Consider the following 27,440-nt stretch of genomic DNA (forward strand, 5'->3'; position numbering starts at 1 on the left):
GTCCAACCAAAATCAGCCAAATGAGACCACCCCAGTGACTGTCCCCTGGCCTCCTGGGGGAAACCCCTGCCTTATCATAGAGAAAGTCAAGAGCTCAGCGGTGGTTCCCCAGGGGCAGCACCCCAGGCGCTCACCATGCCTCTCGAGACCTTCAGCCTTACCTCACAGTGAGCGGTCACCAGGAGATCTTTGATGTGACTTTTCGGGGTTGGAACAGGTGGAAACAACCTGGCCCACAAGTGACATCTGAAAACAGAATAAAGGAAGGAGCCGGTGAGCACGGGCGTCTCTCTTGTCCCCTCCGTGTCTACTCTGAGAGTTGACCTCGTCAGCCCCAGGACTGGACGATGGATTAACTCAAAACCTTCGCTGATCCAGGGTGGGCACGGTGCTGAACACCTATGATCCCAGCAGCTCAGGAGGCTGAGGCAGGAGGATCGAGAGTTCCAAGCCAGCCTCCGCCAAAGCGAGGCCCTCAGCACCTCAGTGAGACCCTGTCTCTAAATAAAATATCCAAAGGGCTAGGGAGGGGGCTCATGGGGCTTAAGTGTCCCTGGGTTCAATCCCTAGTATGAAAAAATATCAAAAATCTGCCGGTCTAGACTTCCAGAGGAGAGGGGACATGGGTGCATGTCGCTAGGCTGGGTCCTGACACTGCGTCCTTCCTGTGATGCTCACGCCCGGACATGGCTTGCTTGCTTTTCTCTTCCTGTGACTACCGTTCACCTGCCCCCCAGCCCAGAGACGCCATGTGGACAGAACATTTAGGACAGGAAAGCAGTTTCACATGAAGTTCATTTTCCGACTTATGAAAGGGCTGAGACAGAACATGTCGTGGAGCCTCGGAAGGGTACTTTATCCTACAGAGTGCTGCCAGGGATGGAGAGGGATCTGGGGCCATTTGCAAGCTGCAGGGCCTGCATGGCATTTCCAGGATCTGTGTTGGACCTAAGAGCCACCAGCCCCGAGGGGCCAGGTGACAGAAGGCAGCACTCCACCATTGAGGCTTATGGCATAGAAATGGTAGGTATTTAGGGCTCCATTCCTTGGAGAAAAGTAATAGGTGATTGGTGAGAGCATTTGAATTTATATATGAGCACGGTTTCCACTCTGTTTCATTGCACCTGTGTTGATTTCACTGCAGAATTGAAAATCTGGGACTGGGTGGGTTATCAAAGACCCATAGCAAAAAAATAAAATAAAAAGATAATTTTAAAAAAGCCCAGTTAGCACTGAATGGGAAGGCTAGAACACCAAGGTCAAACGCTTCACAGAAATGAGGGGGTCATTGAGGAATTTGAGAGCGTGGGCAGTGGCCAAGGGCCACGAGGTGTTCTGTCCAGCGTCTGAGCCAGGCCTGCTGATGCGTCTCGCTATCTATTTGGTCTCCACCGACCTCAGAAAGGCCACCCAGAAACAAAAAGAAATGCTATCAATTCGACCTGATAACAAACACCCTGTGTCTGATGGATGCAGAGACAGAAGACCTACATCCTGCAGAGCAGCGGGCAGATCAACACCGCGAAGCAGACGGTCACCGTGAGCAGGATGAGCAGCCATTCCATCAGGGGCTTCCGCGCCTCGCTTCCTGGTGGGAGGAAAGAGAGAAAGATCAGAGTTAGGGATCAGGGGCAGATAAAAGAAAGGTTGAGGCTTGGGGCATCAGGAGGCTGGGGTTTGAGTGGTAAGTGGTGGGTAACACTGGGCAGGTGGCTTCACCTTCCTGAGACTGAGATGATCATGTCATAGCCCTGAAGTGGCCAAGAGGGTGAAATGAAATGAAATAGAAGTGAGGCCACTTTTAATCGCCATGCATTATTTATTCATTTGGCAAGGCCTGATGGAGTCCAATCCACCTGCACCTGGAGCCCATCCACTCGAGGAGTCAGATTTTCTTGATGGAAAAGCCCAAAATTAGTTCACAATTAGCAAACTAATTGTAAAAGCATTTTTCACAAAGTTGAAAACTGAACTGGTGGAGGGAGTAAGAGAGCATATTTGTAGTTGACACAGTGATCTCAGACTCGGCTGTAAGTGCTTTATGATCTAGACTCCCCCCAAAGCCTCCCACTTCACAGATAGGAAAGTAGACGGAAATGGCCATTGGTCCGTGCAGTAAGTATTTGGCATGCATCTTAGTCTCCATCTAAATGTGTTCCTAATCCACACTCCAGGGACAGACAGACACTTGGGGGTTTCAATGATAGCTTTGGGGTGTGTGTATCATTTTTTTTTTTTTTTGGTAAGGTACTGGGAAAGCGTTCAAGAAAAACCCAAGGCCATTCACTAAGTGGTATTTAAAGAAGTGACGTCCTTAGTCGATGTGGTGGGTGGTGCACACCTGTGTCTAAGGGACTGAGGAAGGAGGATTGTGAGTTTGAGGCCATTCTCAGTGACTTAGCAAGATTCTGTCTTAGGGAAAAAGAAAAATGACTGGGCATATGCGCAGCTCAGCCGTGGAGCAGCCCTGGGTTCAATTTCCAGTACAAACAACAAAGGCAGGCAGAGGTGTGTGTGTGCTTGTAAAATGCCTCTATAAACCCTGAGTTAGGTCCCTGAACACAGCAGCTTGCTTTCTGTGGCAACGACCCCTCCTTCATCATGCATCCATTGAACAAGGATTTAGGAGGCTCCTCGGATGTTTGGGGCACTGTCCAAGGTCCTGGGACACAGTGGTGAAGAGAACAGGTGGGAAAAACTGCAGGAGGTAAATCACAGCACAGGATATCGGGACACCTGAGCCCAGGTGTGGTGGGGTTCCGAGTGCCCGGGGAGAAGAAGCCTCCAATCCTCAGTTTGCCCTTGACTTGGTCTATAAAATGCGAAATGCATATACAGACGGAGAGTTCCAGGCTGTGTAAATAGACTAAGACTTCCCCAAACCCCAGATGACTCAAAACCAGAAAGAAAAACAAAAAGAAAAAAAAATCAAGAACCAAGAGGGAGAAGTTCTTTAGATTGGGCGCCCGTGACTCCTCTCCACCTCATCTCTTGCTTTGAGGGTTTCTGGGGACTCTGATTGAGGTTCCTCTTGTACTTCCCCAAAGCTCTTCTGCTTTCGGATATTCACAGAGATCCCGTCTTGAAGAAGCCGTGGTTTGGCTGGGCCACCTCCTCAAACCTAGCATCAAATGCCTCTTCCTTCCTCTCCCAGCCCTAGTTTCTAGACTAAAGGATTTGGGCTGCTTCATGTGCCCAACACAATCCCTGGTGATGTCTTCTAAGCCAAAGCCAAAGGATTCTTGGATTTTTTTCTCCCAAGTCCTGTCTTCCTAACCTCCTTTCTGGATTTCAGTCTGTCGAAGGTCGAGTCCTCCTTGAAACACAACTGTGGGTTCTGCTACCCAAATGTTCCGTCTCCCCTTTGTAATTTCGGCTGGCCCTCTCCGCTCATCCCGTGACCCCTGGATATTTGCAACTATTATCTTTTATCTTATCTTTTAATTTAAGTCTTCTCCCAGGCCTTTCCTCCTGACCCTGTCAGGATACACAGTTCCAGGTCTAGATCAAAAACTGCCCATAAATCAGGTTTGGTGGCACACACCTGTCATGCCAGCGGCTCAGGAGGCTGAGGCAGGAGGATCACGAGTTCAAAGCCAGCCTCAGCAAAAGCGAGGTGCTCAGCAACTCAGTGAGACCCTGTCTCTAAATAAAATATGACATAGAGCTGGGGATGTGGCTCAGTGGTCGAGTACCCCTGAGTGCAAACCCTGGTACCCCCCAAAAAATAAATAAATAAAATAAAACCTCCCATAGATGAAATGCACTTGGGTGTTTTTGCAAAGCTGAGAACAGCCAAACCCAAATTTGCATCAAAAAAAAATATATAGGGTAGGAAAGAATAAAGGAAGATTGGATTGTGTAGAGGGGAGACAGGGGAGGGGTGGGGCTGTGGGGGTGGGAAGGATGGTGGGATAAGACAGACATTATTATCCTACATACACATGACCACACGACTGGTATAACTCTGCACCATGTACAGCCAGAGGAATGAGAAGTTATGCTCCATTTGTATACAATGTGTCAAAATGCATTCTGCTGTCATGTATAACTACTTAGAACAAATTAAAAAAGATAACGTTTCTGTTGGGGAAAAAAAAAAGCTTTTATTTTGAAATGTTCTATGTGCATTAGCCTTGGTTTTTAAAATTAGGGAGAACACCCGCCGAGAGGCACGACCTTTCATTTTTCCAAATCTCACCCATGCTCATCAGTGGTAGGATTCATTTCTGCAGATGAAGCGCCCCGGTGAACCTGACCTTGACCACACTTGCTCATAGCTAAAGAGCAACTGGGGTGAATTTATAGCATCACCTCCAATACTGGCTCACTCCATGTCCCACTCTTCTTGTCTGAAAAAGGAATTCGGCTTCCACCTTGTCCCCTAAAAATAAACCATTCCCCTCTCCTTCTCATTATGCAAGTACCCTAATGAGTCTATCCAGAGATGCTACACTTGTCGACACGGATGCGAGTTCTGTACCAAGTCTGTCAATCAAGAAGAAAGGTACCTGTTTACAACTAGGTTCAGCGGACAGAGAAAGTTGGGGTCCTATAGAAAGAAGAAGCAGTGTTGTAAATATTATCAGGCTCACACACACACACACACACACACACACACACACGGCCATGTTTGCAGCTCACATTGTGTAACACCCACTAGCCTGATATGTCAAGTCCTGATAATAGCACCGTTGTTTTGTGACCATGATTACAAAGATCTTTTCAGTTAAACTACTCTCTGGTTATTGAGTTCAGCTCTCCCTTTGATAAGCAAAGATTCTCCCCGTATTAGCAAAGAGATCAAGGCCCCTGATTTCATTTCATTCCATCAAAAAAAGAACAATGCTATCCGTGCACGTAAGGTACCATGCTGGAGTGCTTAGGGGGAGTTTGGCAAAGGGGTCATGGCCGCTGGCCTGACTCCAGCAGGGTCTACTCACATGCAGCTGAGAAAGGACACAACCAGGTCAGCTTCCTTGCAAAGACCAAATATGTTGGCAGGTACAGTTAGTGCAGGGAAGAGCACTCACCATCTTACTTGTCAATCACCTGCTATCCAGTTATTTCCTAATGCACAAAGAATTGAGAGCCAGGGGCTATAAATAAGTGAGTTATAACTACATAACTATAAATAAATGAACCGGGCACGTCTTATGGTGTTGCTGAGGGAGAATAAGGAGAGCAGGCCCCACCAATGGTCTAGCTATGCTGGTCATGAGGATTAAGGATTTCTGCAGCCTAAGAGTTGGGAGAGCCCTTCGAACATGTCACGAGAGAACAGATGTCTGCAGAGAAGGGTCCAGGGAGTTCCCAGAGGAGATGGGGAGCTCAACTCAATACCAGCAGGGTTCTTGACGTAAGTGACAGGAGAGAATTTCTGTGCAAGCCACACGAAGGCACAGACAGGTTCATTTAGGAAGGCTAATGCACATGGAAGGGAGAATGCGCACTGTCTCGAGAGCGAGCGGCCCTGGTTTGGTCTGGGCACCCTGTATTTATCAAAGGGCTCTATCAGGGGCAGGACAGGAGGTGGGTTCAGGATGGACCTGCACAACTTCACACCCATTTTCCCTGCATTTGCCTATTTACCTCCATTTACAAGGGCCCAGGCCAAGATTGACAGGCAGCTAAGTTTTCTTCATCTCAGTGGCTTGTGGGTGTTTCCTTGAGGATTCAGTGTTTCTCTTTATCCTAAATCTCACATCCTTACTTTGAATTTTGGAGTCTTTGGCCTTGTAGATTTTTTTTTTTTTAAGAAATATTTCATGCACACGTTCCTGGGTTCAGTCCCGGGACTGTTCACAATTTCCAGGTAACTTGAATCTTTTCTCTAACGGGAGGACGATACCCTGCCCACCGCTGAAATCGCAGCCACAGATGCTTCCTTTTAAAAAGTCGCCGGGCAATGCCTTGTATTCATGTCAAGATGCGTTCCAGAAACAGGGAGTCGCACAGCCTGTCCTGAGGGGCAGCAGCCCTCGGGATTGACCACTTGGTTCCTGGACACTCTGCACACGTGGCCAACTTGGAGCATTTGGGGAACCCAGCTGTCTGGTTTCTGGGGACCTCGATCTCCTGTATTTTTGACATCTCAGCTTTGCAGATGATCCAACGGGTGGAAATTCTATTGTTCTGTGGCCTGGGGGTGGATGAGGGGTGGGATGGCATCCAGGGGCGAGGAAGTCCCCAGGGCTGGACCAGTGAGTGCCAGCTCTGCTCCTGGCTGGTGCGGGACCTGGTGAAGCCACTTGTGACTGGACGCTGCAGCCCCTCTTGCCCTGCAAGTCCCTCTTGCTCACTTGGTTCTAGAGACGTTCAAAAGGCCCCAAGAGGGCTGAGTCATGGACACAACCTCAGTGTGCACATCCAGGATGCCGGGTTCAACCAGCTTTCCCTGGTGGAAGGGCCAAGCTGTGGTGGCTCTCAGGAGATCCCGGGATCCCAGTGCAAGTCAAAGGCACAAGCTGACCTCCAGGTGCCTGGGCTCTCCAGTGCAGCACGGGCCCCAGCCGGAGCCCCCCAAAAAGACAGCATGAGAGAGCAGAGGGTGGAGGTCACCACCCCCAAAAGGCACACAGTCTCATTCACCTGGAGAAATGGCTCAGGTGAAGGGAAATCTGGAGAGGCCATGGGGACTGGAGGCTGGGGCCTTTACAAAGGGCTGGAGAGGCCCTGTGTGTCTGAGCTACCCCCCAGGAAGGCTAGGCTTGGGGCGGCTTCTTTCTCTGCAGTCAAAGGCCTCCCGGCAGTGAGGGCCGCACACTTTGTGCAGCTCCCTTCCCTGTGGGATCAGCTGCCAACCCCCAAAGGTGACAGCAAGGTGCAGGGGCTCCATCCGGGTTCCACCTTTTGCTTTGGAGGTGGCCGAGCAGGGTGTCAGTCTATCTCCCACTTTGCAAAATGGAGATGGGGGGTGGATGTGTGCAAAGGGCTTGGCACGGTGCCCACGGAGTAGGTGCTCGATGCCCATTCAGGGTCTTCCTAATGGGGATGACGTGGAGTCAGCACTCAGGCCTCAAGGTGACGTCTGCAAATCCTCGAAGCATGACCCAAATCGGAGTGTTGTCAGAATCCTCAACAAAAATGCACAGCGGGCAGGAGGCGAGGATGGCCTTATCCTGCAGGGATCTGCATTCAAATGAACGAGGAGGAGAACTGGAGAGGAGCAGGTGGGTCAGAGGAGCCGGAAGAGGTCCAGGAACTTGGCCCTGCTGCTTGGCAGGACAGAGGCTGAGCAGATCAAGAGCTGGGAGGATCCAGGGTTCAAAGCCAGCCTCAGCAACTTAGTGAGGCCCCAAGCAACTCAGCAAGACCCTGTCTCTGAATAAAATATAATGAAGGGCTGGGGAGGGGGCTCCGTGGTTAAGCACCCCCTGGGTTCCGTCCTTAGTACCAAGGGCCCCTCTTGGCCTCCTCCTGGCCTTTCCCCCCAAATTCTGCAAACTCAACACCTTCCGTAAGACCCGGGGACCTCTGAATCGACACAGTGACAAGACACTGCTGGAAAAGTGAAAGCAGGTGACCCCCAGGACAACGTGAAAACGCCCCTGGGGCTGAGACGGTCTCGCCTCCTCTTCATGAAAGGGGCGGCTATCGGTGAAATGGGTGAAATGCCACCCATCCAAGAGGGACACCTGGGGGTGGGGTGCAGGGGGCGGGGACCCGTAATGAGCTGAGATCTGCACTAGCCAGCTGTTGCCTAGGACGTAATGGCAAGAGGGGCCCTAAAGTGGCCAGTGAGGGACGAGTTCAAAACCAGCTTAAAATGCACCCTCCGTCCGGATCCCCTTCGCCGCTCAGCAGTTTCAAGGAGGGGTGATGCGGGGGGGCGGAGAAACAGGATTGGTGACAGGGGGAAGGGACTCTGACTCACACCTGAGGACACAGGCCAAGAGGGGTCAGGCTGGACGGGCAGAGTCCCCACTCGGTCCCTTGCCGCGGTGGCAGGAGATCTCCATGCCCTCTGATCTACGTTCATCCTCAGAATCCTCCTGAACACTGTACCTAGGCAGCCTCTGAGTACCTGCTTCTCTGTATTATCTTTGGTCCCTTCTAACTTGGGTGGGAGAGCTGGACATGGGCAGAGCCCCGGCTAACACCTAGATGGCCCACGCTCTCGTCAACTGGGGCGACACCTTCACATGGCACCCCTTCCCAAAGCCGAAGTGGTTTCTTAGCCAGCCCCTTGACCTTGGTCTCTAGCATGGTGCTTTGAAGTTCCTTGGGCAGCATTCAAAACAAAATCTAAGAGGGCTGGGGAAGGAGCTCACATCTGTCTGTCTGTGGTGTTAGGAAGGTGCTTAGAAATATCAACGGGGCCACCGAGCTTGGTGCCCTGGGAAGTCACAGAAAACACTTTAAAAATGGAAACCTTGTGAATTCGAGGAATGAAAATGAAGCCCCCACCCCAGGCATCTGACAAAATGAATCATCTTGTTCAAAAGCGTTGCCGAGACGTGGTTCTTCTGTGTGTTTCTCTTTCTGGGCCCAGAGTGAGTTTTTTTATCTGTGTACACGAAGCAGGGTGGAGGGAAGTCCCTTGTGTGCTGGGGTCAGCGGAGGTAGGTCAACCTCAGGGCACGGAGAGGGGGGCTCAGGCTCAGCAGAACCCTGCAGCAGGTGATGCGGTGTGTTCTCAGTTCCTCTTACCCTGCTTTCAGTTCCCTCTCCTCTGGAAGGCTCCTGCTTGCTCTCCGAGCCCTCTAGTGATGTCAGGGCCACCACGTAAGGCCATGTGTGTTGCGCACTGCACAATTTTTAGGGGTCCCAGGCCCCTCTGACTCCAAACAGTGTTCCTCTTCCCTGGTCTTCCGTGGAAGTCTACCTGATAGGCCTCAGGTCTGACTCACATTCTCAGGGTCTAATGGGTCACTGCCTCAAGATCCACTCTGTAGTTGAAGTCAATGAAATACAGAGCAGATTTCGGGGGATCAGGGTGGAGGGGTAACCAAGATCTCTTACACGGGTCTTTCATTTCTACAGCACCTGGCGCCTTGCAGGATGTTGACACTCTATACCACGGGGCTAAGAGATGGGGTGCTGGCCTCAGCCTAGGGCTGAGCCCCATTTCTTCCTGCCACTTGCAAGTGACCTAGACTTTCTTGCAAAATAGGTCGGTGCAGCGAATTAATTGAGATAATGCAAGAGAGTCATTTAGCACGGTGTCTGGCAAATAACCTCCCATACCTGTGACCTGCTCTGGTTGCTGTGTTTCGCAAAACCCTGGGAGGCAGACAGGTTGGAGTTGCTTCCTGCTGTCCCACAGAGAGATGAGTGTGTCCAAGGATACGAGGCCCCTGTGTGTGCGGAGGCTGGGTGTTCAACCCCGGCGTTCAGTGGGGGACTCCTGGGTTCTTTCTATCCTCTCTGCTCCCGTAGACCCTCGACCAGGTTCATCTGCCTCTCCAGGCTGCGTGGTTCTGACAGGCACGCGAGACCTAATAGCTGCTTCTTTAACTGGCCTGTCTCTCTCGAGAAGTGCCTGTGTTCCCAGGGAGGGTCTGGGAAAATGTGCCCTTCGTGCACAGCCACCATCTAATGCCCGTGACCTTTCAGAGACCCCACTAACAGGTAAGGTGGACATTTTACTTGCCAAACAAACTAGCCAATTTGACCATAAAACCAAAACCACCGCAGAACAACCCAGGTGCTCAAGAAATACCCAGAAATTCAGATCTTCTGTCCATGAGAGAGAAGGCTCAGGGAGGGATCTAGATTTTTCTGAAGATCACTCAATTTCAGAGTCATTTTTGAAGAAAAAGAACTGAAGTATAAATTCAGAATTAGGTATGGGAACATCACAGAGCTGGAGAGCAGATGAGTGGTTGCTGGGAAAGGTGGAGGGAGACAGAGAGATTGGGTGCGGTGATAAAATCGGCAAGAGGAGCCACTCCCAGGGGCATGCACCTGAATCACAGTGAGTCTGGAGGCTGAGGCAGGAGGATGGAAAGTTGGAGGCCAGCCTCAGCAACTTAATGATGCACTTAGCAACTTGGTGAAACTCTGCACCCAGATAAAATATAAAAAAAAGTGCTGGGGGGAAAACACGGTCTGGGGATGTGGCTCAGTGATTAAGCACCCCTGGGTTTCATCCTCAGTACCAAAGAAAAATGGGGATGGGGGCACAGCATCAGGAATCCTAGTAATGCGCTGTCCTGTATCCTATTGATACACTTTGGATCTCTGTAAAGATACATATTGACACTTGCAGTTCAACATGTGCTGAAATTGCGCAGAACGGAACCCATGAATGAATGCACATAAAGCCCTCGGAATCTGAATAAGATAGGTGCAGTGGCATCCCTGATAGTCTGACCATCATATGGTACTAAGTTTTTTTTTTTGCAGGACACTGAACTTGGGGTAAGCTACGTAAATGGCAGTTGAGCTCTTTTTTCTTTGAACAGCTTGTAGATCTTCACTTAGCTGAAAAAGTTCAAGGAAGAACAGAGGCTTCCAAGCAAGACAACAGGTAGGACTCACGAGAAGGGCTTGCTTTGGGGACCGGGTGGACACCCAGGCTTGGTTGGCTTCCTGGAGAAGCCACCTCTGATGGAACTAGCGGTGGAGCCATAGGAGATGTGACCCAGCAGAGACGCAAAACCGTCCCAAGACCCCCCCCCCAAGTTCTCGGAGACTCACCCACATAGATAGGTGGAGTCCACTCACTCCAGAGCCCGGCTGTCCTGCAGGCGGGGCTCACGGCCGCCCTCACTTGAATGGAGTACTTGGAGAGATGGTCAATGGCGGAGACAAACGCGTTGGTCGTGATCCTTTCCATCTACATGGGGGGAAAAGTCTTGTAAGAATCTCAAAACCCGTAAGGTATGTCGATGACCAGCTTGAGGGGGTCCTGTAGAGATAAAGTGACCCGGTGTTCAGGAAGTCACTCAAAGACACCTGGCCATCCATGCTAAGGCCAGGAGCTCCCGTAGGGGCCCAATTGATGTTTCCGATGCAGTGTGAAGAGGCTCCCTGGGCTTCTCCCTCTGCGTCCTGAATCCTAAACAATGTCACAAGGGCGTCCTGGTATCTGCAAACTCATCTGCCACCTGATTTTTGAATGACCTACAAACTATGACCTGCTACGTTTTGGGGGTTTTTGTGGAGAAGGGGTTTAGTACAGTAGGTTGAACCCAGAGGTGATAGACAACCCCAGCATTTTTCAAAATTGTTAATGTTGAGACAGGGTCTCCCTACGTTGCTTTAGGGTCTTGGTAATTTGCAGAGACTGGACTTGAACTTTCCATTCTCTAGCTTCGGGCTCCCCAACCCCTGGGCTTACAGGTGTGCGCCACCTCACCCAGTGGCTTAGGTATTTTTCAGTGGCTGGAAAATCTCCAAAGAAGAGTCTTGTTTCATGATACATGAAAACCACGTGAAATGGAAATCTTCGTGCCCACAGATAAAGCCGTATGGGAAGCAGTCTTACCCATCTGTTGACGCTGTGGCCGCTTTAATTCTGAGTAATTTTGATAGAAAAATGAATGGCCTGCAAAGCCTCTCACCATTCACCAAAAAAATTTGCAGGCAAAACAGGCTCAGCAAAGGTGAGGTGCTAAGCAACTCAGTGAGACCCTGTCTCTAAATAAAATACAGAATAGGGCTGGGGGTGGGGCTCAGTGGTCGAGTGCCCCTGAGTTCAATCCCTGGTACTCCCCCAAAAATATATTGATGAGATCACATTGCTCTGCATTTACTTTTTCTCTTATCAGTGAGACACGGGTTCGAAGCCTGCCGCCCCTGTGTTCTGCTCTAGCTTGCTGATTGTGAGCAAGACCGTGTCTTTTTCCAGGTCTTGCCTTTCCAAAGGGAATGTTAATTAGCCAAGAGTTATTGTGAGGATAAGATAAAATGATAAAGCTTGACACGTAATCTATCCTCAGGAAATGTTGGCAGTTTAATGAGGTGGGAGGGTTTTATTTTATTTTATTATTTTTCTGAGATGGGATCCACTTGCGTTGCCTAGGCTGGCCTCAAAGTTGCGATCCTCCTGCCTCAGCCTCCCAAGTAGCCAGAATGACCGGCACATGCCACTGTACCCTGTATGTGTTTTTTAAAACTGCCGTAAGATACATTCAATATAAAATTGACCATCTGCTGCATTTTTAAGTGTACAGATCAGCGGTTTTAAATACAGTCCATCTTCCCGTGCTTCTCATCTTGCAAAACTGGCCCTCTGGGCTGGGATGTAGCTCAGGTTGAATCACAAGCAATAGCACCGGTTTGTTTAGAGAGCTTGAGCACTCTGGATGCTTCCTGTGAGTAGAATCACACATCTCTCCGTCTTTCTCATAGTGGCTCATTCCCTGAGCACCATGTCCTGACAGTCCATCCACGTGTAAGCCTGTTTCAATTTCCTTCCCTTTAAAGGCTGAGTAAAACTCAGGCGCGGTGGCAGATACCTGTAATCTTAGCAGCTCAGGAGGCTGGGGCACGAGGATCCCAAGTTCAAGGCCAGCCTCAGCAACTTAGCAAGATGCTAAGCAACTCGGTGAGACTCTGTCTCTAAATAAAATATTAAAAAGGGCTAGGATGTGGCTCAGTGGTTAAGCGCCCCTGGGTTCAATCCCCAGTGCCCCAAAAAACAAAAAGTAAAAAGTAAATAAACCCAGGCTGAGTGACACCTTCCACTGTGTGTACACACCACATCTTGGGTGTGTTGTCATCCATCGATGGCACCTGGGTTGCCTGTAGCTTTGGGCTGAGATGGGATCTAACACAGCCAAAACCATGACTATAGGTCTTGGAACACTGAGGGTTCTGCTTTCAACCAGAGCCACGACATTTCACATTTTCCCTCCACCAGTACCCACGAGGTTTCATCTGACCCCTGGGATTATTTTCATCCCTAAGCAGAACAAAAGGCTTATATGGTTTGGTTGATTTCCATAACACCTGGGCAGATGCAGTTGACCTCGTTCGTACCCAGCTATAACCAGAGCAGCCAATGGAGAAAAAAAAATTTTTTTAATGTTTATAAAATGAATATTTGTCATGGACTTTTGGAACCCTCTGAGGAATTACCTGCAAATAATTCTTCTTTGTGTTGTGTATCTTCACTTCGTAATCAAAGCAGTGCTGTGGAAAGGCGGAAATGGGTTTGTCCCAACGGATGGAGAGACGCGTTCCCTGGATCTGGGCTGTGACATTGGCTGGCGGATTCGCTCGAGCTGGTTAGAGAAGGAGAGGTCAGTGACACTGAGTTGGTGATCAGGGCCAGTTAACTCCAATCCACCCACACCTCTCCAGGCATTCAAAATTTACCAGTAGATCTTTCTTTTTTTGTGGGGACTGAACTCAGGGGCACTCGACCCCTGAGCCACCTCCCCAGCCCTATTTTGCATTTTATTTAGAGACAGGGTCTCACTGAGTTGCTGAGCACCTCACTTTTGCTGAGGCTGGCTTTGAACTTGCGATCCTCCTGCCTCAGCCTCCCAGATACTGGGATGACAGGCGTGCCCCAATGTGCCTAGTTTATCATTAGATGTCAATCAGCTCATCTCAAGCCACAGGAAGCTTGTGACTTCTTAGGACTCCTGTATTGTAGTGGCATGAAAAAGAGACCCTTCTTGTGAGCTGTAGAGATTGAGGCTGACAGAATTGCATGGGTGGCTGGATGCCTGTGATCCCAACAGCTTGGGAGGCTGAGGCAGGAGGATCACAAGTTCAAAGCCAGCTTCAGCAAAAGTGAGGCCCTAAGCAACTCAGCAAGAACCATCTCTAAATAAAATACAACATAGGGCTGGGGATGAGGCTCAGCGGTCAAGTGCACCTCAGTTCAGTCCCCAGTACCAAAAAAAAAAAGAATTACATGGATGAATTCCCCCCACCCCTGCCCCAGCTCAGGGCAAGACTCCATTGTAAGGTCCCTGGAAAGAAAGTAATTCCTCCTGTGGGTCCTTGTCCTAGATCCTAGAACTGAGATCTCGCAATGAACAGATCATAGAGACACACTCAGAATGGGATCCGATGGCTTCAAAGTCAGCCCTTCCCTAAAGCAGAACGTTCTCAACCAAGAAACTGCTTCGTTCTTTTAGCAATCCCAGGACTTGGTCATAAAATAAATTCCTGCCGCCTGCACCAGCTCGGAACCATTTTCCCATTATCATTTGCTTTTTAGGTCTCTGTCGGAATCTTTTATTGGCTATTTTCATAAAAGGGACGTTTTCGGGGGGGGGGGGGGGTGCACAGGAAATGTACCATTGAAGGGAATAGCAAAGGCTGGGATTCCGGGGCCGGATTTAGGCTCCGGTTTGATGGCAGGTGTCTCACAAGCCAAATCCTGCCCTGTGAATAACAAGTCTGTGTCTTCAGGGAACATTTATGTCGGGTTCTGTTCTAAATGAAAGATGTGGAAATGACAGCCCCCACACAGTGTGGCCTGGGAAGAGGGAAGGAGGAAGAAGGTGACGCATGGATATCATTGATCCTTTCCCAATACATCCTTTCCTAGTGACAGGAGAGTCCCTGGGAAGGAAACATCCATCAAGCCTAAAAATGACATTCTTTGGGAAGGAGCCAAAACATGGATCCTTCTCCCCCAAATAAATCCTTTCCCAGTGACACGACAGTAGAACGCTAACCCCGGACCTTCTCTTCTCACAACCTGTCTCCCGAATGCCCAAACTGATACGTTCTGTGAAAGTCTCTTGTGCTGAAGTCATCTCCCAGTGTCACCTACATATGCACAGATCCCTCCTATAATTGGGGGCCATTTTTCTACACCCAGAAAGTGAGCAGTGTGGTGCACGCCTGTCATCCCAGCAGCTGGGGAGGCTGAGGCAGGAGGATCTCGAGTTCAAAGCCAGCCTCAGCAACTTGGTGAGGTGCTAAGCCACTTAGCAAGACCCTGTCTCACAATAAAAAATAAAAAGGGCTGGGGAGGTGGCTCAGTGGTTAAGCACCCCTGGGTTCAATTCCGGGTTCTAAAAAGAACGACAATGATGGGTTGCTAATGGCTAAACTCTGGGCTCCCACTACTGCTGCTCAGTGGATAGCTCAGGACTCCTCCTGTGTCCCTGCCTGTCCTTCGGCACCTACATGGAGGACACAGAGACGGTGGGGGGTTCTGGGGTCTGTCAAAGAGCAAGACACGCCCAGTTCCCTGGACTCCCAGCTCTGGGGTCCCTTCTCTTCAGTGTGCCTGTCTCTTTCTTAAATAAAACTCACTTTCTACGCTTGGGGGAGTTTCATCTTCCACACCACGAAAACTAGGACCTGATCCTCATCTCCAACAGGGGTATGGGCAGCATCTCCTGAGCAGTGTCTGGGGATGTGGCCAGACATCCTCCAACATCCAGGGCCGGTCCCCATAGCACAAAAGTCATGCAACCCAAATCTGCAGCAGTGCTCCCACTGAGCCACCTGCCCCCGTCAGCAGCACAAACGTAGTCCCACCCGGTGCAGCGCTGAGACCCTGCGATGCAGCGATGTGGGTCACTCTGGGCGGAGTCTGTCTTACCGATGGCTTGCACCCCAAACAGCTGATCAAAGGGTCTGATGGCAGCTGTCCTGCTGGTGCCGTTAACGTGAACCGCCAGCCAGCCGTGCCCCTTGCTGCTGATGAACGACCTTGGGACCCAGCAGGCGGTATTTCTGCCGGTCGGGTCTTTGCTGTATTCCTGGCACTCCTCGGTCCAAGAGCCATACCTACAGTGGAACGCTCGTGAGTTTCCTAAAGGCCCAGAGGAGGTGACCCATTTGCATGGGTAAAAATAGGGACTCACCTGTAGTAGAGGAAGTACTGCGTGTCTGGGGGGGCCTCCTCGCCCGACAGCCAGGTGCAGTGGAGAGAAACTCGGTGTGGCCTCAGGTGGCCACCACCTGCCGTCGTCGTGCTGGTGGCACAAGTTAAATTCGAGACTGAGGTTCCGGGAGACCCTGGGTGGTCAGAAATAGAACAAAACAACGTGGCTGCTGTTGCTTTTGAATCTTGTACCTCTTTGGAAACCTTAGCGATGGCACGTGTCTTGTCACCTATTTATAGAAACTTAGTATTTGCAAAGAGTTGACTTCCTAGAGGAGCGAAACTAGAGGTAGAGAGCCCAGGGGCCTAATGCCTGGGTGCTGTGGTGCACACCTGTCATGTCAGCAACTCGGGAGGCTGAGGCAGGAGGATCGCGAGTTCAAAGGCAGCCTCAGCAAAAGCGAGGCCCTAAGCAATTCAGTGAGACCCTGTCTCTAAATAAAATGCAAAATAGGGCTGGGGATGGGGCTCAGTGGTCTAGTGCCTCTGAGTTCAATCCCCGGTACCCCCCAAAAAAGATGTACTGCATACCTATTTCAACTATATATTATGCACAGGTGGAATTGGCAATAAGAAGTGACCACAGCCCCCGTTAGGGTGTGCATGCCTTGGAAGACTCCTCCCAGGAACTGGTGACTGACTACAGAAAAGCAAATCATTGTTAGTTTTTCTGTTTCCCCGTTTTGCAAAGTTCGGAATGACACTGGACTTTGAGGAGCTTCCCTTACCTGGTGGGGCTTGGAGTTCTGCAGAGACCCAGCTGCTGGCCAGGGGGGCGCGCCCTTCCTGCAGGATGGTTCGAACGCTTGCCGAAAAGCCTTCGTGGAGGGGGGCCACGCAGGTGCTCTCCGTGCTCCCGGTTTCAAACTGCAAATAAAATCCACAAGTAGCCTTTAAAAAAAAACGACTTCTTATCCCGGATGCCTCTTCTTCCACTTTTCAAATGGTGCATAGATAAAATAGACTGAAAAAGTTTTGTTAGGGAAAAAAAAAAATTGGGGTGGATGGGTACCAGGGATGGAACTCAGGGGCACTCAACCCCTGAGCCCCATCCCCAGCCCTGTTTTGTATTTTATTTAGAGACAGGGTCTCGCTGAGTTGCTTAGGGCCTTGCTTTTGCTGAGGCTGGCTGTGAACTCGCGATCCTCCTGCCTCAGCCTCCCGAGCCTCTGAAATGACAGATGTGTACCACCGCGCCTGGCTTGTTAGAAAAAGATTTTTAAAAATCCATTCTAATAACATCATTGCTCGGTGGCCCATGAACATATTCCTCTCATAAAACCAAACAAAGCATCACAGTTAAGGTTTAATGGAGCTTAAGGTTGAAGTTCCCTTTGACTCCTATCTCTAGTGTCCCCCTGCCCTGCAGAAGAAGTAACAGGAAATTCTCTGGAATTCCATATTGGCTGCAAAATAGTTAAAACACACTGTTCCTGCCTTCCTGGGACTTTGGGACACAGCAGGTGTAGCAGGTGGTTTCACAGAAGTCAACCTGAGGCTCCGGGGAGCCACCTAACGGGTCCAAGGTGACAACAAATAGGGTCTAGATGAGGGGGGCTTTGAACTCGATTTCTCTGACTTTGCCCCTTGCTCTCTGCCCATTTGCAAGGCTACTTACTGTCTTCTGTTCTTTATGCCATGGTAGAAAAAATGCATCAAACCCTTACCTACTCCATTCTACCTTTGGTCATTTTTTTTTTTTCGACTTAAAATTTCATTTGATGAAAAAGTGCAGCCAAAACAACATTTACTCTACATAATAACAGCTGCCCTTAGAAGGGATATTTACGTCATCGTCTTGTGGGGCGTGGATCTGCACGTGGTATTCCAGGTGAGCGTTCCTTGGCTCTTGGTCAGGATTTGGTTCCCAGCTTAAAAGGACTTGAGCTAAACCCGTGACTCTGATGGTGAAATTCACAGGCGGGAGAAGGGACACTGTGGAAAAAATTAAAAAGCAACACGATGTTTTGTGGTGCACAAACAGCACTTTCAAGTATTTAAAAATATTTCACTGTACTATTTTGCTAATGGATGCGAAGATGTTCAGTACCGGAATAATTTCAGAAGATGCTTCTTTAAAACTGTTTCCGACTCATCATCTTATTTTTTTTTTTTTACTTTTCCCGAGTGTCTATCTATACCATGGATGTGGGTTTTTTTTTATGGAAATATGAATATTTTTCAACATCATTTATTGTAACCGTAGTTTTCAAACTGAGGGCCATTATCTATTAATGGGCCACAATCACAATTTATTGGATGGTGACCAGCATGTTTTCAATGATGTGGAAGAAACACAGAACCGAAAAATACCAGAATAGAAAATAACAGGGTGCGTCACACGTGATAAGAAGAAGAGCTTCTTTGTAAATCTCTTGTTACCATTACATAAAGGTACTGAGGTATGTGTACGTGTGATTCATGATGTATAAAGATTCGTGATGCGTTCATTTCCTATTATGAGTCACGGTCCAAAGTTTATAGAAAACAGCTTTTTTTAAGCCGCTTCATGAACCACGCTTTGACTTTGCTTTCAAAAAAAAAAAGTTTATTTAATTACAAAATCAAATCAGTACCTGCTCATCAGTTTTGTAAACATGAACAATAAAAAAAAAAAAAGGAAAGAAAAAGAAAAAAATATCCTACAATTCTACCATGAAGAATGACATTAAGGGCTGGGGTGGTGGCTCAGAGGTAGAGCATTGACATAGCATGTGTGAGGCCCTGGGTTCGATCCTCAGCACTGCATAAATAAATAAATAAAGTTATTGTGTCCATCTACTACTAAAAAAATATTTCTTTAAAAATCTGCTATCCTACCATGAAGAAGGATATTAACATGATGTAGTCACTATATAATTTTTTTTTTCTGGGCATGCATTGATACGACTTTTTAAATTTTTTTTTCTTTAACCAGAATTAGGCCAATACTGTTCATACTGCTACAGAGCCCTCTTTTGCTCCCTGACTGACGTGTGGGGATTTTCCATAGTCCTCAAGAGACTTCCAGCACTCTGCACCCACCCCGGCTAGCTAAGGGTTATATTTAAAGATAAATATAAAATGTCCTAACTGTGGGTTTGCTCAGGGGGAAACCGTGCTACCCATTCTATGATGGACTACGTTGAATCCAAGGTCCTTACGCTTTGGGTCAGGAAGTAAGTCGGCGGGTGGTATCACCGTGGCTCCCCAAAGAATCAGGAGTACAGGGACCATGACGGTCAATCAGATCCTGCAGAGAGGAAGGGGACAATTGAGATCATCCTGCAGAGAGCAAGGAGACAATTGAGATCATCTTGCTGGCATTTCTGAGAAAAACGGAAAGCCCCTTTCTAAAGTAAGATGTGGGCATCTGGCCATTTAACAAGCATTTGTGACATATATCCTTTTATTTATTTAATGGTACGAGGGATGGAACCCAGGGGTGCCTAACCACTGAGCAATATCCCCAGCCTTTTTAAATAATTTATTTACAGACAGGGTCTCACTGAGTTGCTCAGGGCCTTGCTAAGTTGCTGAGGCTGGCTTTGAACTTGTGATCCTCCTGCCTCAGCCTCCAGAGCCACTGGGATTACAGGGGCACATCACCATGCCCAGCTGTGACATCCATCTGTTACATACTAGGAATACAATATGTTAGACTTATACGTTGGGACCAGGCCTCCCAACAAAAAAATGTGTTAGGCACGGTCGACAGCAGACATAAAACATTACCAGGACTATTTAAATATAAGCCGCAGGCTGGGGGTTGTGACTGGGTGGTAGAGTGGGTGTTTATCATGCACCAGACCCTGGCTTCCACCTCTGGCAATATTTCTACCTACTTGAAACAAGTGGACGATGAGAGTGAACTCACCGTGGGAAAAGGCACCATCGCTCAGTGTGAAAAAGCAGGAAAAAAACTTAGCATCCTGTTTCATGGGGCAAAGAGCAGAGAGAAGCATCTCTCTTGAGGAACTTTCCATTAGAAATCTCTTCAAGAATACAAGCAACCATAAATGTTGGTGAGGATGTGGGGGAAAGGCACACTCATACATTGCTGGTGGGACTGCAAATTGGTGCAACCACTCTGGAAAGCAGTATGGAGATTCCTTAGAAAACTGGGAATGGAACCACCATTGGACCCAGCTATGCCACTCCTCAGTCTATACCCTAAGGACCTAAAATCAGCACACTATACTGACACAGCCACATCAATGTTTATAGCAGTACAATTCACAATAGGTAAACTGTGGAACCAACCTGGGTGCCCTTCAGCAGATGAATGGATAAAAAATATGTGGTACGTATATACTGTAATGGAATATTGCTCAGCCTTAAAGAATGAAATTATGGCATTTGATGGTAAATGGATGGACCTGGAGAATATCATGCTAAGTGAAATAAGGCCAATACCAAAAAACAAAAGGCCAAATGATACACGGATGCTAATTCCCAACAAAGGGGTGGGGGCTAGGAAAGAATAGAGGTACTTTGGATTAGACAGAGGGGAGTGAAGGGAGGGGAGGGGTCGTAGAGGTAGGAAGGACAGAGAATGGATCAGACATTATCTCTCTCTGTGCCTATATGACTATACGACTGGTGTGATTCTACTACACGGGCACCCAGAAGAATGAGAAGTTATACTCCATTTATGTATAATGTGTCAAAGTGCATTCTACTGTCATGTATAACTAATTAGAAAAATTTTTTAAAAACATTTAAAGAAAATAAATCTCGAGCTTCTCCCTGCACAGATATTTCTCCTGGGAGCTGCACATAAGTACGAGCCACCCACACTTCTCCCAGAGCCGTCCTTCCTGCGGCCACACGGTCCCCAGTGATTCAGTGCATAGATATCATTCCTACCATCGAAGGAAATGAGTCTGAAAATTTGCCAAAGAACAAGCCACCACTCAGCAAAGAACTTGGGCCCCATCTGGAATCTTCCAAGAGCAAAAAAAACAAAACAAAACAAAAACCCTACACTGTGTCCACTCTAGGGTCCTAATTAGAATGACTTATAGTTTTATGTTTACAGTTTTATTTTAATAGCTTGATATTTTCCAAATATAATTCCAGTGGAACCAAAGGAGAGATCCTGAGTAAACAGGTAAGTTCAGCAAATAGCACAAAACTCCTCATTTTTTTTTTTCTTAGCTAAGTGGCTGCTTAAGTTATTGCTACTGAAGTTACTAAAGGCAAAGGTCACCGTGGTAGGAAAGAAACAGCCTCGAAACCATAAAGTCCTTTTTTTCAAATAAACTTAAGTATTGCTAATCGGAACCATGGCCATTTCGATAGAAGTAATCATCTTGTTTCTTTTTCTCCGACAATTCCAACTAGCGAAAGACGTTTTGAACCCACAGCGATGACGAAACAAAAATCCAGACATTTTCACATTTTTCTTTCATATTTCCAACCAGTGAGTACTTTCAATGAGTTAAAGGGAAGTGTTAGCAATCTTCTGAGCCTGAGCAGAAAAGATAAAATATCCTTCTCAACAACCAAGAGAGCTTCCTCTTGAGACTGCGTAAGTGATGTCTTAAGATGTCAGCATTTCCTGATATGATATCAACTACCATCTAACTGCACTCATTTCATCAATAGGAATTTCAGATCAGGGGAAAAAAAAAATTGCAAAATTAACACACACACACACACATACATACCCCCACCTAGTGACTGTTACCAAGTAAGAGATATGTTAGAACCAGACGTTCTAAAAATAATAAACATTTGTTCATCTTTTGCAAATTAAATTGTCGAAGTCAATAACAAAACGGTTGAATTTCTCAGTGGGGAGATGATTGAATATTTTACATAAGCAAGAACTCTCCCTTAGAATGGGCCATATACTCGTACGTAGCTGCAGAAATTAGAACTGGTTTTTTTTTTCCAAATTTGATCATTAGAAATTTTTTTGAGGATCAACTTTTGGACAGAAACAGATTTTTTTTTTTTTTTTTTTTTTTTTTTGCATCTCTTGGGGATGTTTTCTATTCAAATAGATAGTAACCTGGAGAGAAAAATCAGTTGTCACATTTGCTGCACAATGTACTCACGTACGAGTCTAAAGGTGACCAAGAAGAGCGATTTGGGGTACACAGATGGGTTTCAGGCTCAGCTTTCCTGGAGATTCACCATCGGACCCCCCCCCACACCCCGTTTTCTTGAGTCTTGCTGATTCTCTGTTCTATGGAAGCACCCCCAGCGGTGGCCCCTTAAAACTTCTGGTCCCCTGAAGAGCAGTCATTCTTGCTGACAGTGGCTGGGTTGGGGGTGGGGGGACAGAAGCTCAGATCTCTCTTGAATCCAAAAATACCCTGTCCTCTCCATGGTGCAAGAATAGAGCCCATTCACCAGCTGCATTTATAGGCGCCCATCTATCGTCTCCAAATGACAATCGTCCTTCCTCTCCTGGTGGCCCATTAAGGTCCAACAGAAAACCAGGACATCAGCATGATAGGCTTCAAGCTAACCAAAAGGAAGGAGGCCCAGCTGCCCACCCGAGGTCACTCGGGAACACGCACTCGATCTCGAGGACAGATCAGGAGCTACTTGTTCCTGTGTCGTGGGGTTGAGTCAACCTAGGATTCCTCGAGTGCCCTCCGAGAATTGAGCTTCCGGTGGGCCATGAAAGGTGAAAGAAAACAGGGGCACAGTCTCTTTCAGGACAGATGTTTCTAGAAAGTTAAGTCAAGTGTAAACCAAGGGGGGGGGGGTGGACTTCCCCGGGATTCTTGAGAAATCCGTCCAGTTCTACTGAAGTTCAGGGTCACAAAAAATCTTTCCCCTCTCTCTCTTTTTTCCCCCCTTTTTATAATTTATTGATGTTCTGCCCAGAGCATGTATTTGACAACCAAAGTGGTGGTTGAGGCCCATTTTTTAGACCCTTTTTTTTTTTTTTTTTTTTTTTTGAGTTAGCTGCAGTGACATCAAATTCGAGGCTCCACCTCACAGCAGAAATTGAAAAGATACGGAGAGGATCTGTGCTCTGCTGGACTCTTTAAAGAGTTAACTTCCTCTTTTATCCTGTACCGTGCAGTTAGAAATAAAACACGTTTTTTTGTGTTTTTTTTTTTTTAGGAGAAAAAGAGAGAATGTAATAAACCAAAAGCACTTTCCTAAAAATATAGATGGCTAACAAGGATTGTTCAGCCAATTTGGGATTGTGTATTGTTTCACCCCTAATGAGCCTCTGATTGGTTTTCTGAAATAGTCCTAAAGTACCACTCATGGGTTCCAACTGTGGACACACACACACACAAAACCCTCTGTCCAGAAGGAGATGGTACCGCCACCCTGAGGGTCTGGCCAATTTGCTGCAGATATCCCCGATAGTTAAATATGTTCGCTCCCATCAAACGTGATCATCCCACATCCCTGAACGTACCTGTGCACGGCCACTCTCCTCAAAGCCAGTACCGACAGCAGAAACCAAGGACCCCGTTGGTCATGTTCATGGTGGCCGACCCAGGCGTGGGGCAGATGTCCAGGTGGGTAGAGCAGAGGCAAATCAATACCCAGCCGTGACAAGGCAGGACATAAGTGCTGAAATCAAACAGGGGGACCAGCAAGGTCAGGGGGTGGTGCAGAACAGGGAGCCTGGAACAAGCCCAGTCCCCTGGGTCCCTGGCCTAAAAATTCCCCCGTGCAGGCTTTCAAGTGAGGATGTAAACCAATCAGGTGACTTGATTTTGAAATGCAAACCTTTAACAGCTACATAGATTGATATTTTTTTTCCCAATAACAATGAAAGGGGAAGTAATCACATGGAGTAGCAATCTAGAGATCATACCCAGTCATGAAATGTTCAGTATATTTCATTTAAATGGAGTATCGAATGCATTCTGCAGGATAAGTATGAAGCACGGTCAGTTTTCATGCATTAAATGAATTTTAGATCCGTGGAGTATTCAAAGAGTCTGATTTTCCTTTCCTCCCTCCTTCTTCTTTTGTGTCTTGAATCTGCATGGAAATATATTTTCTTTGCTTTGGGTAAATAATTAAGTGAACATAAAGCAGAGAGAGAGAGAGAGAGAGAGAGAGAGAGAGAGAGAGAGAGAGAGAGATCTCAGCAACTTTTTGAACACTTTAGACACAAACTATCTTGGAAATCCAAAAAACCTTCAGCAGAAACAAAAATGCAAACTGCCTTTGGTTACATACGGTAACACCAGTCCCCTGTTGCAATTGGTTCTTAATTTGCAACTTTTCAGGTGAGCTCTGAAACTTCCTCAACCAAGATACATTATGACACTCTATTTTCTAGACTCACATATTTTCTAAGAAATCTTAGCTGCATGTGTGTGCTAGTTTTCATCCCATCCAGTATCGATCTGGAGCCGTGGAAAACAGATGTGTCATATTTATATAAATTTTTAGCAAAACTATGAGTGTTATTTTAATAGGACTCAGCCCGGCATGCATTAGCCCATTTCTTACTTAATCCATTCATAAAGTCAAAAAGAAAAGTGCTTTCTCTGGCCAGCCCCTGCCTGATGCAAGTTTGAAGCCTCATCATTAATTCTGTCTTTACTGACAAAAGTTTTTTGAAAAGATCTCCCTGCCTTTACAAATTGCAACTTTTCACCTTTTTGGTAACCTCCCTCCCCACCATGCAATTATTAGGAGGGGGTGCACGGGGTACCTCCGGAGCCTGTGTCCTAGGACAAGGTGTCCCTCTGCTCACCTGAGATGAGTCAGGCGTCTGCGGCCGGCTTCCTGAGAAGTGCAGAGGCCGTGCACTCAGAGGCCGGCAGCCGGGCATGGAGAGGGAGCCTTATCTCGGGGTGCACTGCTTGACTCGGAGACAGTTCTTGAGTGTGTCATCATCACAGCTGCACTGGTGAGAAACTCACAGGCAGTTCCTCCGCGATGGGAGAGCAATGCACCTTCTCTAAGCCAACACCGAGGAGGAAGGAGTGGGTAAGAGGGCCAGGGTGATGAGCTTGGCACTCCCGATGACCACCCCGCTGTCAATCAAAAGCATCTCTCGGGGTCGTTTAGCCACTATCTGATAACCGTCTTGTCTGCACCGTGACCTGCTTTTGGGACACAGTTTGGTGTCTTTGGGAGTTGACATTAACTTATGTTGGTGACCACCAGGTAATGGAGTCTTCTCTGGACCCTCTAAAGCTTTGCATTATTATTATTATTTTTTTTTTATGTGCTGCATCCTCTGGAGTAGTGATTGTGTCTTCGTCTCCAGTTCAAAACCGGGTACATGATTTGACAAGCAGTTCAGCCTGAGGAATAGGAAAGTCCCCTCGTTCTGAGCCTGAGGAGCAAGTTTTCGGTCACTGGGTGATGCCCCTTGCCCTTCTCTGTCTTGGTAGCAAGCTCTGTTTCCATGTAAGCAAAGCTACTTATTCTTCCTTCCTTTGTTCCATTTCTTTCTTTTTAAACACATTATTTATTCATTTATTCATTCATTTATTTTGGAACTGGAGCGTTTAACCACCAAGCCACATCCCCAGCCTCTTTATTTTTATCTTTCCACATTTATTTTTCTTTTCTTCTTTCTTTCTTTTTCTTTTTTAATGATATTGAGGATTGAACTCAGGGGCACTCACCACTGAGCCACAGCCCTTTTTTATTTTTTACTTAGAGACAGGGTCTCACTAAGTTGCTTAGGGCCTCCATGTTGCTGAGGCTGACATTGAACCTGCGATCCTCCTGCCTCAGCCTCCTGAGCTGCTGGGATGACAGGCGTGCACCACCGAGCCCGGCCCCACATCTTTATTTATTTATTTTTTAGTTGTAGGTGGACACAATGCCTTTATTCTATTTATTTATTTACATGTGGCACTGAGGTTCAGACCCAGTGCCTCCTATGTGCTAGGTAAGTGCTAGACCCCTGAGCTACAAACCCAGCCCCACATTTTTTCTTCTGTTTGCTTCTAGGGAATTTCAAGGTCAGCTGCGAGCAAAGCTGCCTTCTTTTAAACATGTGACCTAGGGTGGGACTGACCAGATAAAAAGGGTGTTGAATGCATTATCTGTGCTGTGGTTGATGTTGCTGGTTGCCTTTGAGAGGGCTTTAGCCCTGGGGGTGCATGTGGTGCTGCGATTCCTCAATCCAGGAGAAGCAAATCTCAGTTTGGGGACACTGGAGCAGACAGATAGCGGACGCACAGGGAACGGGTTGCCAGAGTTAGATCAGCGTTTCCATTTCTGATATGATGGACAGGAAGCCCATTGATGGAAACTTCCACACGTCTCTGCATCCCTACTGCAGGGCCGGGCGTGGCGGTGCACGCCAGCAATCCCAGCAGCTCAGGAGGCTGAGGCAGGAGGATCACAAGTTCAAAGCCAGCCTCAGCACCGGTGAGGCCCTGTATCTAAATAAAATACAAAAATAAGGCTGGGGATGTGGCTCCATGGTTGAGGGCCCCTACTGTGCCAGACTGTTAACTGGGACAGTTGCCCCAAAGGAAACCAGATCCTTCATTGTTAGATGACCCCCCCAAATGTGACTTTCCTTGGGGGGAAAGGAGAAGTAAAAGAAGGAACAGAGAGAGATCCATCTCTTTGCCAAGAGGTGCCTAGAGAAGTTAAGATAGGCTATCAGTCATCTGAGCAGCTCTTTGAAGTCCTCCTCATCTGGCTTTAGTTGTAGCATAGCCATCACTAAAGAAGCTGAGAATACTTATGAGTACTACTGCAAGGGCAGTAATTCTGGGCTCAAAAGCCTGCATTATACTGTTCCCTGTATTTTTTGAAGCTCTTGCACACAAGACCTATTTACTGCATGCAGCTATGCACCGTGCCAGGTGCTCTCAGAGTTACAGAAAATTAGAGCTGGCTGCTCCCCGCACTGACACTCACCCAGGCATATGATCCTGTCCCAAAGAAGCCCATAATAATAATAAAAAAGTCATGTGCTTATGTCCCCCACCCCGGTTTTCATAACAGCAATGGAGAAGGAATGTGGGCGGTTTATGTTGTAGGAAGTCACTTTCATTCTTTAGGATACAATTAATTAATGCGTCTTTTATTTTATTCTTGTGCTTTTATATGTAGAAATGTTTTAGTCCATATAAATGTGGGGATAAATTTTTTTTTATTGACCCCTGAGCCCCATCCCCAGCCCTATTTTGTGTTTTATTTAGAGACAGGGTCTCACTGAGTTGCTTAGCACCTCGCTTTTGCTGAGGCTGGCTTTGAACTTGTGATCCTCCTGCCTCAGCCTCCTGAGCCGCTGGGATGACAGACGTACTCCTCCATGCCTGGCCTGCATTATACCTTTTTTTCAGTGCTGAGTATTGATCCCAGGGCCTCCTACATGCCAGGCAAGCCCTCAGTCACTGAACCACATCCCCAGTCCCACAAGATACATGTGGAAATGACTTTGGTCAGCCTCCTGTCTTTAACTTGGTGCACAGATAACACGGGGCTCCCCCGCGTCACCCTCTCCCTCTGTGTCTTCAAAGACACTGGTTGACAGTGATAAAAATAATCTACAGTCGACTTTAACTCGGCTGCAAAGACCCCCTCCATTTTTTTGAGGCTCTCGCTTTGGGGAGGCCCTTTCTGGCCTCAAAGCCTTCTTTGCCTCCTCTGAGAAACCACAAGGCCCGAGTTCCCCCACAGTTTTCTAAAGTACAGCATTGAATATGGGGAGAAGAGCAATTGAGATGAAAAGTTAGCAAGTGGAACCCACCCCCCCCCCCGCCCCGCCGCTGTGGGTGGGGCTTGTAAAATG

General features: G+C 47.7%; 1 protein-coding gene across 5 annotated transcripts in view; it reads right to left on the bottom strand.

Moving 5' to 3' along the window:
• Il5ra (interleukin 5 receptor subunit alpha) overlaps positions 1-24,568 on the bottom strand; it is a 41,486-nt gene extending 16,918 nt beyond the window's left edge. For 3 of the 5 annotated variants that reach the window (XR_011705570.1, XR_011705569.1, XM_027931866.3), the window contains exons 1-12: positions 24,426-24,568; positions 23,532-23,701; positions 23,127-23,284; positions 18,895-18,983; positions 17,541-17,686; positions 16,480-16,618; positions 15,732-15,885; positions 15,467-15,654; positions 13,030-13,175; positions 10,645-10,783; positions 1,492-1,588; positions 162-246 (exon numbers count right to left, since the gene is read on the bottom strand). Coding sequence is in view for 3 of the 5 variants with exons in the window: in XM_027931866.3 (XP_027787667.3) it covers positions 162-246; positions 1,492-1,588; positions 10,645-10,783; positions 13,030-13,175; positions 15,467-15,654; positions 15,732-15,885; positions 16,480-16,618; positions 17,541-17,686; positions 18,895-18,967 (1,167 nt within the window). In the remaining 2 variants the exon portion in view is untranslated. Of the gene's footprint in view, positions 1-161; positions 247-1,491; positions 1,589-10,644; positions 10,784-13,029; positions 13,176-15,466; positions 15,655-15,731; positions 15,886-16,479; positions 16,619-17,540; positions 17,687-18,894; positions 18,984-23,126; positions 23,285-23,531; positions 23,726-24,425 lie in introns of all 5 variants that reach the window. The other 2 variants (XM_027931867.3, XM_027931868.3) reach the window with 2 other exon arrangements.
• Between the last annotated feature and the right edge of the window lie 2,872 nt (positions 24,569-27,440).

This window comes from Marmota flaviventris, chromosome 20 (genome assembly GCF_047511675.1).
Source record: "Marmota flaviventris isolate mMarFla1 chromosome 20, mMarFla1.hap1, whole genome shotgun sequence".
NCBI lineage: Eukaryota > Metazoa > Chordata > Mammalia > Rodentia > Sciuridae > Marmota > Marmota flaviventris.